General features: G+C 37.1%; 1 protein-coding gene across 2 annotated transcripts in view; it reads right to left on the bottom strand.

Moving 5' to 3' along the window:
* The window catches only part of MEGF10 (multiple EGF like domains 10), a 74,114-nt gene that overhangs the window by 12,411 nt on the left and 46,889 nt on the right, over window positions 1-14,814 (bottom strand). For both annotated transcript variants that reach the window (XM_071730524.1, XM_071730525.1), the window contains exons 13-17: window positions 9,697-9,843; window positions 7,116-7,250; window positions 6,639-6,767; window positions 3,558-3,686; window positions 1,758-1,886 (exon numbers count right to left, since the gene is read on the bottom strand). In XM_071730524.1, the coding sequence (XP_071586625.1) occupies window positions 1,758-1,886; window positions 3,558-3,686; window positions 6,639-6,767; window positions 7,116-7,250; window positions 9,697-9,843 (669 nt within the window). The remainder of the gene's footprint in view (window positions 1-1,757; window positions 1,887-3,557; window positions 3,687-6,638; window positions 6,768-7,115; window positions 7,251-9,696; window positions 9,844-14,814) is intronic.

Below are 14,814 nucleotides of genomic sequence, written 5' to 3'. Positions count from 1 at the left end.
AAAAATTATTTATTTATAAAACTACCTCTATTACTATGTGGCTTGGTGGATTATTGTAGGTCTTGTAGTTTGAAGAACTGGGATATTTCTTCACTTTCTGCAACTTAATTTTCTGGAATGGATTTTTGTAACTATATTAATTTGGTTTTGTCTTTGTCTTTTAAAAATAATCTAACTCATCTTTTATCTATTACTAATTTAGAAGCCTTTACAAGATAATGTAACCCAGTAGCTATCAAATAAATATTCTTGCACTCTTGATAAATTCAGACGGAGGTGGAGTTTCTTGTTTATGTACCTTCTCCTTCTCTTGGTTACATTCAACGAAACAAGATTATAACTACTGAAGTCAGTGACTGGGCAACAATGAGCACACCATAATGTTTTGGCATTTTGAAATCTGAACTGGAATGAGAAGTAATTTTTTTAAACTGATGTTCAATTTCATAAATTACAAAACATTTAATTTAATATATTAAAATCATTACTATCAAGTTATAGAATAAAATACCAAATCTGTGAAACTTAATAATAAATTTAGATTTCTGAGTGTATTAAAAATTATTTCTTGATATCATGACATCAAGAGATGATCCTAAGAAATTTATCTTTTCCTAAAGATTATTTCTCTTTTGAAATGAGACACTGAAATAATGAGAGTAGAATACAAAAATTTAAATAACTAGGAGTTATATGTTGCAAACTATTATTTAACTGAAATTTACATATTCCCCTAAACATTCCAATTTTATTGCAACTGCATTCTTCTTAGGAAAACAAACCACACTTCAAACTTTTTAATGGTTCTACCATAGATGTGAATTAGTATTAAAAATATAACTCCCATAGTACCTAGGGCTAGACCCATTGCTGAGGGAATAAAGTGTGTCTATAGGGATGGTAAACTCCCCTCCCTTCTGTCACAGTACTTCCAGGTGTGGTACATTCCATCACAGTCCTTCAGATTCAGATGCAGCTAATTCACACCAGGCTATAAATAATACATAGTATCTTTTACAACAAAAGCAAAGCTCTGTGCATGGCGCTGATGCCAAAGACAGCTTTGCCATAGTAGGTTGAATGAATTGCTTTGCACTGCAGCATAATGCATGAAGCGTGGCAGCATCACTCCGCAACATTAGCAAAAGCTGGACTAGCAGTCTGAGCCTGATCATTCTTTTAATATTGTAGAACATTACACAACCATTGATGTCAGTGGTGTTATTCTTGATTTTCCTGGGCAAAGAACATATGAAAACAAAATGCCATCTATTACACTTTTAATCCAACTGTATTGTAATATCACATTGCAAAGATTAATTTTATCCTCTAGGATTGATGTGATTCTTCTTTAGTTTTTAACTATTAGTTTTCATTGTGGTTTACGCTGATGACACTTATTTGGATTCATTTGTTACTTTTACACGACAGAGTTATTGGAGTGTTTTTAGCATTCAGTTCAAAGCAACCACAATGAAGTACAATTGCCTCATAAATGTAGCTACAACTGAAAGAAACAGGCATCACAATCATAATCAGCCTTAATAACTAATTCTGAGAGCTTCTACCTGCTTGAAAAAAGCCAGGGTTTCGGTTTTTTTTCTTGGAAACCCTCCTGAAGCTCCCTCCCAACCAAAACTCCCACTGAAGCCAGGAGGCTGTACCACAACACTGGCCAAACACAGAGAGTTTCAATATTCAAGTGCTCAAGGTTCAATATTTGCTACCAGGCAGGAACAATTCCCATCCCTACTCACTCTGCTCGCAGTGCTTCCCCATGAACCCGGTGCGGCAAGTGCACTGCCCACTGATGTGGTCACAGTCAGCTCCGTTCTGACACTGGCATATCAATGCACAGTCCTTCCCATAAAATCCTAGGGGGCATCCTGCAACACATGGAGAGGGAAGAGAAAAGTAGTGAAACAACCACACTAGAAATCAACTGCAAATGTTCTGGTTAAGTATGGTGTTGAGGAGTCATTTAGGAAGCCCCACTATTTGAAGTGGCATTCTATAAATGCAATAGAATGAGAGCTACCCCAATTTAAGTGTACTAATACACAAATTAGTCAAAAAGTACATAAAAATCATGTTTGGAAATTGTACAGATGGCAGATGCTCAGAAGAAGGCACCAAGAAGGCTCCTCAAGGAAATGGGTTTAAGAAGTATTTGAAGGAGGAGAATGAGGACAGTTTGTGAACATGAGCCGGGGGGCTGTTCAGTGATGAATGAACCTTTGAGTATATTTTTGGCACAGTTGATGTTGAAGCATAAAAAGTAAAAATAAAAACAGTAACAGATGTGTCTCAGCTCCTCACAAAGATACCATTTCAGTATGAAGAAGACACACCACCGCAAAGAGATCATTATTCACCAGCAGGAAGCAAAATAACCATGACAGCTGACAGCTGAAGCAGCATAGTGAATGTCTTCTTGACCTGGGTCCATATGGCCATATAATATATTTGTTACTTCCTGCCACTATGACATTATATAGTTGAAAAAGAAGAGCTGTGATTTTATGAAAAATGTGTATTTAAAGACTGAATGCAAAACATCGTTAGCATTATTATTTTTCTTCAGTTCAAATATAACATTTGTGTCCATGGACAGTAAGGGTGCCTGGACTGAAGACAAACCAATATGAAGCTGTAAAACAATAAAGGTAAGAAGCCAACTTTATCTGTCTCTAACAAATGTTTCTCTCTCAAACTTTGTATGGACTCTCACCAAGCATGTAACAAGTGTTGTATACCCCCCCACAGTTGCTCCACTGCCTGAATTTTTATATTAATGAAAAGCTCTTGAGAAAAAAAAATCAGTATTAATTACATTAAGAAAATTCCAAAACCAATTATTACATTACAGTCTAGTGAAGCTAAGTTTCTAAGTCCCAACTAAAATAGCTTCTATACCACTATTTGAATTACAGGTGCTGAGCTAGAGCTGTTGCTGCAGGTGCCCCCAGGATGTAGCAAATGTATGGTATAATCACTTCGCAGTGACAACAGGAACTGTGCCTCTGCAGACCACAGTCACAGCTAAGCTAGAAGATACTCTCATGGCTTCAGGCAGCTCTCTGTTATCTCACAGTCTTGGTTGTTGGGTATGTGCTGGAGTATGTCTTAGGGAGGTTTCAAAGAGGGATGGAATTAGTACTGCCATCCCACCCAGTGGGGAGCACCTGCAGGGCTGACACCATCCATGCTGTGAACAGCAGCCATAACCACACAGCTGCAGAGGTAGCATCTGAGAGTCAGTCATTTCTGTGCATACACATGACAGACTCTCCCACAGAGATGCCCAGCTGTAGCCAAAAGTTGTCTTCCTCAGAAGAAAGGCTTAAGAGGAGCATGAACATAGTGGCCACTACTCTGCCAATGGTTACAGAGGGGCCAGCCCTACAGCCATGGAGGGAGCCATGTTGCACCTTCTGGATTAAAAAAAGTTCAGCAGAATAGGAAGAAATAGAAATCCATTGATGAAGTGTGAAAATACAGAAGAAAAAATCTGTCATGGATTTGTAGACTCAGAATGGATAACAGAAATCACTTACTTTGTGTACAGTAAAGGCCAGTCCACCCTGGGGTACATTTGCACTCCCCATCGTAGGCACTGCAGTAAGCTCCATTATGGCAGTTGCATGTGTGGATGCAGTTGGGTCCCCAGTGGGAAGGTGGGCAAGCTAAAACAACCCAGAGCAATTAATTAATTTCAAATGACAAAAGAAACTCATGAACAGATTTGCTTACACTCATACAGGAGAACTGCTTCTTTTGGGGTATCTGTTCTTTCTTTTTAAACACATTTTTTTGGCTGCTCCATTCTGAGCATTTAGCCACAGGTTGTTTTTTTTTTACATTAACTAAGGCATCATTTTATTCTAGATAAAAAGAGGTGGAAAACATTAAATGTATGAAAGAAACCAGTGATACATACTTGATTCTCAGTAAGTAGGACAGTCGTAACAGCTTTCTCATAGAGAAAGTCATGTAAATTTCTTTCTTAATTTATTTCTTTCCCTGAAAACTGTTTGATTGAGACCAGTCAAGGGGGTATGCCTTTTAAGCCTCAACAGTGAAGGAGAAATAAGAGAGAAGGTTGAAACACATCTTATGGCCTACAGCTTTAGACCCAGTATTAAGCTTACTTGTATTTCCATGGTTAGAGTCTATATAAGTGCTTAAATTTGACGTATATATTCAGGATTGTACCTTAATCAAGTTAACTCAGTTGCTTCTGTGCATCCATTAATTTATACAATGGATATAAAAACTTCTAAAAAATAAGTAATTATCTAGAGATTTTTTCCACTTACAATTAATCATATCAACACATTATGAGACAGAATTCTGTTGACTACTTTGAAATGTCTTGGTGAATAAATTTCATAATATATGTTGCTATTAGAACAGTGATGTGGTTCCAAAATGCTAATTACTATTCAGAGAGAGCAAAAGATAATTTTGTCATATCAGGATATTACTAAGTGCAGAAAGTAATCTAAGAATAGCCCCTTTCTGTTTAATTACCATCTTTTGGCTTCTTTTTTTTTAAATAGTAAATAGGTGCATAATTTAATGATAGTTTTATGGAAGTACAACATGAGTATTTCATAGGAGAGAAAAGGTAGGAAGCCTCAGCTTTATTCCCTTCTAAGTTTAAAAATGAAGGTAACTCCTTATTGTTGTGTACTGATTTGTTTGTCAGGGACCTGACAAGTAAAACCTCTTGAATCCTTTTAAATTTATGCATAAGGATGCATCTATGTGTGGGCTGTATTTTTGAAAAGTATTTTCTTTCTTCAAATTTCAATTCATTAATAAATATACTGCCCTGTATTGGAAAAAAAAGGCATTAAGTTTGAGTTTTGGTTTTTCCACTTCATTTTGCATTATTGTGAGTCTATTAGTTTTTTGTTTGAAATCAGTGGTCAACAAAGATAGAATGTAAATTACATGCAGATGAGAGCTCATAAGTTTCAAAAAGGTCACTAGTTCCAAAAGAATGTCATGAAATTATTTTCTATGTGAACGGTTGTCCTTTATACAAAGCAAATAAACTTCCTGTTACATTAGCACAGCCTCAATAGACAATTCCATTCATATTACTGGCACTATTTTCTTGTTATTGATTCAGTGAGAAAGTCCCTCCTCCTCCTAAATACCCCCATTCTGGTACAGTCCTAGCTACCTACTTATTTTACTTTAACACCAGGGACTTTTGTTGTTACTGGCTTACACAGGAACAGACCAAAGACTTTTTTTGTATCATACTGAGTTTTGCATATTAATCACTTCACAGAATTCACCCAGCAAAGTTTTTTTTCCAAACTGACCAACTGTTACATTGCACGGGTACAGAGCCAGTTAGCCTGGACCTGTCAAATTATAAATGATACAAACCAATGAGGCATGTTACTAGGAAATGCACCTCTCTGGAAACCCCAGCATAGTATCTTCTGAATTTTTACATATTATTGTCTGGTACTGCTTCTTTTATACATAAAAATAGGTAGACTTTAATTTTAACATGCATGTGTTTCAGACTCCCTGGATTTTGGTCCTTATGGAGCTGGATATGCTCCTTGTAAGAATTTTGCTTCAGATTTTTTCTGTCATCCTTTAACTTGCAGAGACCAAGCGAGGCATCTAGAGGATGACTAATTAGTTAATAAAAGACATCTATGAAACATAATAAACTAGGACCTACTCCTTCTCCTGTTTAAGTCAGTAACAAAGTCTTGACCCAGTTAAGCATACCAAGAGGTACAATGACACTAGAAATGTGTATCTGTGAAACATTCATAAAAGGACAAAAGAGAAAAATACACCCCAAAAGTTATAAGCACTTGAAAACAGTCATAGTGAAAAGTTCCTAAGCAAAATGTCCAAATGTTTAACAAGAATAAGGATGGTCTTGCATCCAAAGCACTAACTTGTACCTGAGAAAATCTTGGCTTTGTTCCTTGCCAGTTGCTCTCAATGCAAATGTAATAAGAAAAAGCACACTGTGTTTCGGTGTCCCAGGTCCTTGTTTGCAAAACAGTACCTCTGCTATCCTTATGACTATCCTTCTGACTGTGAGACTAAGTAATTACTGGCAAGGAAACAACAGGACAAAAACCCTGTCTGCGATGCAAATCTCATCAAGCCACTGACTTCTGTCATGCTGGAATAGAGCTGTAGCATCACCTAGTTCAACATCATACTCAAAGGATTTTTAATAATGATAATTTCACAACCTTTTCCATTCTGGAGACTTGAGAGCCTCTGGACAGTTGCTGTGCTGACACAGTAAGGATTTTTTATTTCTATCTAGAGGAAGTGACCATTGCTGCAACTTGTCTTTCACAATGCACTTCTGCAACAAGTCTGACTCAGCTTCTCTACAACTTTTCTTTTGGCAGTTGAAGACTGAAAATTTATCCCTGCTGCTGTGTGTTCCAGCACACTTATTAGAAAAGTTATTGTTCAAATGTGGTTTTGATAGTGCAAATGAAATGCAGACAAGTTTAGGATTGGCTCAATGTATATCTCATTTCTCCCTTAGACATTGCTTCTTTACCAAAAATTGAAAATTTTGAATAGCCTAACGCTGATTGTTTTAAAAATAAAGGAAAAAAGTTGAAACTTACGCTGAGAGCAGTCGCTACCAATCCAGCCAGGGTAACACTGACAAGATCTATCAATAGGATTACAAGTTCCATTATTGGTGCAGGTGCATATTCCAATGCAGTTCTTGCCAAATCTGCCACTGGGACATACTGAGAACAAGTTGTCAGAATTAGAACTCCATAGTAATCAGAATGAGATTGTGTTTTATTTACTCCAAGAGAAAGCAACTGGTATTTCGATCAAGAAACTTATTGCTCAGCATAATACTAAGTAAGGCATTATAAATTTTAGTAAGCTCATTATGCATGCATATACATTATGCAAGTAACACAAAAAGGAATACAGTAAATTTCATACTTATGGATCAAACAGCTTAAGAACACTTAAGATTCCTAATATATAAACTGCACATACTACAACACAAACTAGTGATAGAATGAAAATTATTACAGCATTTGGCCTCTACATCTCATTAGAGTCTTTAATACAACTGATACCTTCATTACAGAGGGCTCCTGTAAATCCAGGTAAGCAGTCACATAAACCAGTAATATGGTGGCAAGGACCACTGCTGTGCACACACTGAGGGCATGTCTGGCTGCAGCGGTGTCCATAAAACCCAGGAGAACAAACTGGAATCAGAAAGAACAAACTGTTGTTGTTTCCTGCACTTTCCCTAGAGCCACGAACAGTCTGTTTTAGAAATACATAGGAGTTGCAAAGGTGGTAGTTAGAATTCATACAGTTCAATGCTTTACACTCACAAAAGATATGCTTGTCTTCCTCAAGGATGTTCTACCTAGTAATGACTTAGCAGACATTCTATTGTCAAGCCTCACTGTAGTTGGGTTAAGTTTGAAATGCATATATACTTTAGGTATTATATATATGTGGCTATACATTGTATTTCCTCAACAACACAAGTATCTTCTAAGTAGTATTCAAGGAAAAGTAATTTATAAAAAAAAAAAAGTGGATAGTTTATCTGTGGATGAGTAGCATGATCCTAGGCCTTGACTTCTTATGTGTTTCCTAACTTGGAACACAAATAACCACTACTTAACTGAGAAAAACAAAAATGTTTTACAGTCATTCTTCCATTTAGGTACTCACTGTACTCATTATGTGGTGCAGGCAGCTATGCATCACCTAACTAGAGAACCTGATATCAAAAATACAGAATAATTAATTTCATTCATATGCTAAGGGCAACAGTTTCCTATAAATGGGGGTGGGGGTAGGGAAGACTGTTGCATAAATTTTCCTACTTACTAATCCTTTCCTGCACTAATCCTTTTTGGCATTTACTTTCTGATAAATTAGAATATTATTAGAATGTAGAATTTCATTGAGAGAAATACTTGTTGCACAGCAGCAATTAGCACTGATGAAAACTAACTAGGAATCTTTTCAATATTTTAATTTCATTCAAGATTCAGTCTTTTAATTATATATTTGATACAAGTTATGTGGCCAGATCTCTACAGAGAGATTAACTTCTCCAAGTAAAACAGTGCCAAAAGGTTTTCCTGTTTACTGAAAAGGGCCTTTCTGACTGCGATCCAAATTATTCATATGACCTTTGTCTTCCTGGACTCCAGACCATGCATCAGAGAAGTACTCTGCAAGCCACTGGACTGGAAGTCTCTTGTCCAGGTTATAGGCACAGTTCCAAAATACAGGGAACATTTTTATATGTAGAGTTGCACTTAGTCTGCATCTGGATTAGTTGATTAAATGCAAGGCCTTCAGAGATTAGATAGTGAGAATAATTACTGTACTTAGTTAGAAATGCTGAAGGATTACTAATGCCACACTAATGTAGGACTTAGTCATGCCATTGACAATCACATTCTTCAGCTTGAAATCTTGCCATTGTTGGACTGCTAGGGCTTCATCTTCCTCTCGTTCTCCATTCTAACTTCTAGAAACCATTTGTCTTCTGCCTTTTAAGCCTCTTATGGAGGACCTACCAACGTCCTTGCTTGGCCTTCACCTTCCTCCACCTGCTTCTTGACTCTGTTTCTGGGAGAACTGCTTTGAAAAGAGGGTGACCCTCTAAGTGCAGAGGACTCACATTTCTCTTCGCTGAGCATCTTTACTTCACAGCTCCAACAACTGACACGGAAGACAGCTAGACTGCTGGCAAACTGTCACACATCTTCTTGAGAGGTTAGATACTTTGCACATCATCTTGTTTTTGCCTCCCTGTTTCTGGTATGGTTTGATCTGCTATAATTTCATTTATATCTCTCTTCTTGTAACATTTCAGTTTTAAAGAGACAAATCTTTCAAGTGCAAATATGACTACCTATGATATCACCTATATTCTGCTGAAACCTGACCCATTGGCCATTCTTTGCTGCTTCAAGATAAGAGTTACAGAAAACCCCAAGAATTAAGCATATGATTCCTACCAGAGGCCCTACCATGGGTTTTTTGCCTATAAAAGTATGTATTACAAGATTAATGTCATGGATGGAAAAGACCTTTCAGAGCACTGAGTCTAACCATCAACCCAGAGAAAAACCACAATGCCTTCATGTCCTGAAGTGCCTTATCTACACAGCATTTTAATATCCCCAGGGATGGTCACTCTACCACCTCCCTGGGCAGCCCATTCCAGCATCTGGCTACTCTTTCAGTAAACAAATTGTTCTAAGTATCTAGTCTAATTGCTCACTGGCACAATTTCAGTCTATTTCATCTAATCCTATCATTATTCACTTAGGAGAAGATGCTAACACCCACCTCACTACAATCACTAGTTGTAGAGAGCAAATCACATTTGGAAATGCTTGCCTGTAGAATGAAATGTCCTCCTAAATTTCTTTCTTAGAAAGCCATGTGTCACAGGCAATGAATAAAAATAGTAGGAGGAGCACTACCAGGTGGAAACATTTGTTGATTTCAGATAACCCTAATTTGAGAATATTCATACATTCTTACAAAATGTCCAATTAAAGAGTGTTTCATAGCACTTCATGCCAGAATTAACAAAGCAATATAGCATTATATCATATGTATTCCAAACAAAGGAGGGGGAAGCAGATTTTAAAGCATTAATTTTGTCCTTACTTCTCTGACAAGTGGTGCCTCTGTATCCTGGTGCACACTCACAGATTCCATCATCTGGAGAGCAGGAAGCTCCATTTTTGCAGTAACAAGGCAATGAACAATTTGGACCCCACTGTCCCTCCGCACATACACTGTCACAATGAATGCCTGCAACCATAAACAAAAAAACCTGTCAGCCTTTGTAAAGAACTTTCATGAGTGGTTAGGTTAAACCTTCAGTCCTCAGAGGATTAATTTCTAAAACACAGTTCACAAAACCTCTTTATGCAAATATGACTAAAACCCAGAAAATAGAACAAGGTAAATCTCTGCTCCTGCCTCCCCCCAGAACATTTCTTGTGTATTCCAGTTTTGATGAAATCAAAATGTGCATCAAGGCTGATCCTGAATTCTGCAAAAGGAGATCCTTTCTGCAGATTTTTTTGAAATGTAAGAGCTCCATGGTATGCTGCTTCCAGGCTTCCAGTTCCTGCCCACAGGTACTTTAAGATCTACAAAGATGAATGCAAAACTTCCAACTGAATGAAGAATTCCATAATTTTCTGAGACTTTTATGCATACAAATGTTTAAAAAGGTCTTTTATTTCTCTCACTTTTACCACTGGTATCAATAAAGAGAATCAAAAATAGAAAGTAATTGACATGCAGCAAAATAGTGGCTTTTGCTTCCTCCAAATGGCTTTTTCAAAACAGCAAAAGCCTATTTTCAAGTTTTATGCCAGGAAAATGCATGACAAAAGGTAATGCAGAAAGTTTTCCTTCTGAATGTAAAATTCCTTAAGGTCTGACATAATTTTGTGTAATAATGGGGTGCAGGACACAGAATGATTTCTAACTAGTGGTGAGCTGATTACTGCTAAGCCTCATACCAAATGGAAAAAATATAGTGCACAAAAAGGGTTTCCAAATGTACCCCATGTGAACATTCCAAAATGCTTAGCTGCAATGGTCTTAAGGATGCTGGTCAGTCAGTGCTTTGTCTAGCCATTTTTGGCATAGAATTGATTATAAAATGCCCCCAACCTGAGCCCCTAGCCACAAATCATAATACAAACTACTAATTACAATTAATTAGTCATGGGATACTTTTTCCTATGCAATGCAACAACACTAAATATAACTTTCCTGTTTGTTTTTTCCACTATCTCCTCTTAAAAAACGTGCTGCATGTTAAATGCCAGCAGGCACCACTGTGGAACTCAGACCGTATTGTGTCTACAGTACTTTGCATTAACAATTAAGTATTATTGTAGAGCCTCTACTGAGAATGAAGCCCTTTGCTAAGGGAAAAGTGGATTGAATCCAACCGCAAGACTGTCTTGCTTTGTAAGTATTTCCAGCAAAATATGCCACGGGTTCATTGGTTGCCAGAGTCTTAAAAAAGCAAGACAGTTTTGCATGAGACAAGAAAAAAATCTTTTTCACTTTGCAATGCAAAACCTACTGCTCATAACAATACTGAAAAATAATTACAACTTCTGCTGATAGAGCAGACTCAGAAGTGATTCCTCAGCCCCCACAGCATGTGCCCTTTTAAAGCTGCCTACATCCAAATTCTAATTCTCTAGTTAAAAATGAAACTCCTGGCTCTCAAATTCTTTCTCTTCAAGACAATCAACAGACTGAATAATCAAAATATGGTTAACACATTGCACCAACAAATGCCAGCAAGGGAGAAAACACTTGGATTTTACCATCCAGATGGTAACCAGCAGCAGACAGTATATGGGCCACCTAAAAGCCCTAATCATACAATGACCATTGGTTAATATTGACCAAAACCAAATTTATTTACAAAAATTGAAAGGTTTCTTTTATCATTACTTCCTCATTTTTACCCTCATAGGCAATGCCATTCTCCTATCTTCATCTATGCTACAGAGGCAGTGCTGACTTGCTTCTCAGTCTGGGGCAACTTTTTCATTAACTTACTATTTGGGGATTCTGAGAGATGCCGAGGCACATGAGCAGGATGAGATCACACCATTTTTTAAATAAACATGACTACTTGTTTCAATTGCGTAAGATTCCTCTGCTTGAGGTTACCAAATTTGGGAACTTGAATTTTTAAGTCTGGGAAAGCACAAGGAAACACATGCATTTCAGAACTGAGTCCGGCATTTTGTTCACGTGCTATCTGCTATATCACATATAGCTTCACTCAGTGAATCCTGCTGGAGAAATGACATTTTTCAGAGTCTTAATGGGTTTCAGTGGTATTCAGTATACAATGGTCATTAATAACAAGTCAGTGGTTGCCAAGAGTTACCATGGTGCATTATCTGAAATTATGTAGACCAGTGACATACAATAACACCAGGCTCAATTATATCGCATTGATCTGTGCACAGTGGATGCTTTATGACAGCATGGTGTCAAAGGGTGATACTGGGCACAGTGGGTTACAAAAAGACAATTGGTCCCGTGCTGCATAAAGCCACAATACTTAAAAGAGCTGATAACTACCATTAAAAAGGAAGAAATATAAAATGGAAAAATTTTCAACTAAGAAAACTGAAAAATTGCATTTCTTTTCCACTTTCAGCCCTTTCAAGGAGGTAGTCCAATCTTTCTAGTCCATCTTTCTACTTAGCAAAGAAACTGTGTATACTAAAAACTACTGAATAATAATGATGACAATATAACATATTGGAAAAGGGATGAATATTGCTTCTGTTTCTCTATAAAAGGAATTCTATTATCTTCACTTTTGATCATTAGCAAAATCAATTTCACTCCTGCTTTGGTCTAGAATGGTAGAAGCAAAGCAGAAATACTAATTCATCTTGTGATTAATTTCATCTCCACTTATAAGAAGTTTTAAATCTCATTCACTCGATGTTATTTAGATAAAGTTCATGAGGCACTTATAAATGTGAAACTGAGTTTCTCATAGCTGCAAAAAAATGTGCATTTTTGAGAAAAAAATAGTTTACAAATATTAAAAGTATTATATTACCAAAAAATAGCTTTCAAGACTTTGATGCTTTATATGAAATGTCAGCAAAGAAAGGTATGTGTTTGTAGAAAAGCTAGAAATTAGTGAGGAAAAAGAAACATTGTTACTAGAACTTACAAAGCAAGATAAAACTCAGGTTTTACAAAAATGGTATCAACAGTGTATAGGGCTATGATTACCACATTTTCAAGCAAGTATTAATCTCTTAGACAATAAAATTGCTTTTTATAGGTTTTCATGTTGATTTTTATACTGATAAGGATATCTGTAAGGAAATGTTTTTGCCAGAGCTATGGACAAAGAGCTCTTTGATGGCCTCCACAAGTTGCTAGGCAATAGCTGAATGGTCATGATAAATTTCAGCTAAGCTGCTCTGAAGAAAAACTCATGCATTTCATGCCCAGTGCTTTATGCTGGGGGCCTCACATCTAGATCAGCATTCCCCCCAGCATTTGTAATTGCATGAATTCAGTAATTCTTTAGGGATACCAATATTTCCACCTATGCTAGCAGAGTGTTTACATACTCCCTATGCTACACTTTTAAGTTGAAACTCGAAACATCCAAGTCAGATCAACAGAGAACTAATCTCTTTTATCTCTCAAAGGGGGAAAAAATCTACCAATTATTTCTTGTGATATACCCAGGCAAGATTATTATTGGACAAAATGCTATTTTTCAGCTTCTTAGGCTTCCATTAGTCTGATAAAAAGTTCTCCATGCTTTAAAGATAATTATTGTTTTGATATACAACATGTATTTGCTATATAATTTCATCTTCACAACATAAAGAACTTTCCAGTACAGTCTCTCAGAATTAAAACCTATTTCTATACTGATGTACTTCTCATATGTCAGAGCATAAACAACAACAGCCTAAACAAGAGAATACTTAGGGAAATATCAATGTCATTAAAGCTAATTTCCATACTTTTCCATCATGGTCTATCATCTCACCCTTCATATCTGAGAGAAACGAACTCTAGCTCACTTCTGTTTGCAGAAGCTGAGACTTCCGATGGCTAAGAATTCCTTTCCTACTTCTGTCAAATGATGGATGGGCACCCCAAGAAAGGGGAGAAACAGCATAGAAAAGTAATGAAAAACTTCATGCACGTTATTTACAAGTACCTCATTACTTTATAGGGAAGAGAAGTACCTTGCTCTGCAGCTGAGGATGGCTGGAAGACTAAATAAGAGTGGCTCAAATTAAGGACCCAATGAAAGGACCAAGGATTTTTCTCTAGAAGTTCAAATTGCTGCTTCTTCCCTGTGGCACCAGGAGAGTTTGTGGCTGCTAGAAAGCCAGCTGCAAAAGCTGGACAACAAAACTAGTGCTGTACCAGAGTTTGAAGGAAAACATCCATATTTGCAAATTCTAGTGGAAGAATAACTTTTGAAATATCCTTGGTATCTTTCTGGAGGCCAGGTGTAGACCAGACCTCTTACTGAAGAATTTGTCTTCCTGTGTATGAAAAGTAAATATGCCATTTATCACGATACATTGCCCACATATTATTTCATTTTATGGCACAATGAACATTCCTCATACTGGGACTTTGGGCTCAAGGAGTCCAGGGCAAACTGACCAAGGTGGAAGGAAACCCACATTCTTGCACGGGGTTCTTGGTTTGTGCACCTCAATGAGGCACACTTGGCTTGGTTTTTTGCAGGGAAAAAACCCACACACAACCTAAAGAACAGGGTGAGTTCTAGTACATACTTGCTAGGGGTCCTGGTTATTTGCATCAGTGGAATGGGTGTCAGATGACAGTCCCTTCCTATTAAAATCCAGCAACAAATGTGCCTCAGAAATAATGTCAGGAGCACATGGAAAGACACTGTACTTCTTCACAAAAGCAACACATCTGGGAATGGGCAATCTGACTAGCATCAGCATGTGTCCAGCACAGCAAAAAGTCACCTATTTGCTGTTGCATATACATGAACATTATGCACACTGGTAAAATGTAGGCTGGAATGACTGCATCTGTCTTTTCCATAAAGCAATGCTATTGTTTTGGTACAGACTGCAGACTAGTGGTATTTCATAATCCCTGGCATTGCATACCCTTCAAATTGATTTTTAATATACCAAATGTTGTATCAGCCTGACATGACATTTCTCCATAAACAGACAGGTCAGGAGAACTGCACCC

The sequence above is a fragment of the Heliangelus exortis genome, chromosome Z, assembly GCF_036169615.1.
Source record: "Heliangelus exortis chromosome Z, bHelExo1.hap1, whole genome shotgun sequence".
NCBI lineage: Eukaryota > Metazoa > Chordata > Aves > Apodiformes > Trochilidae > Heliangelus > Heliangelus exortis.
Note: the sequence above shows the minus strand (reverse complement) of the source record. Positions and strands in the feature narration are given on the sequence as shown.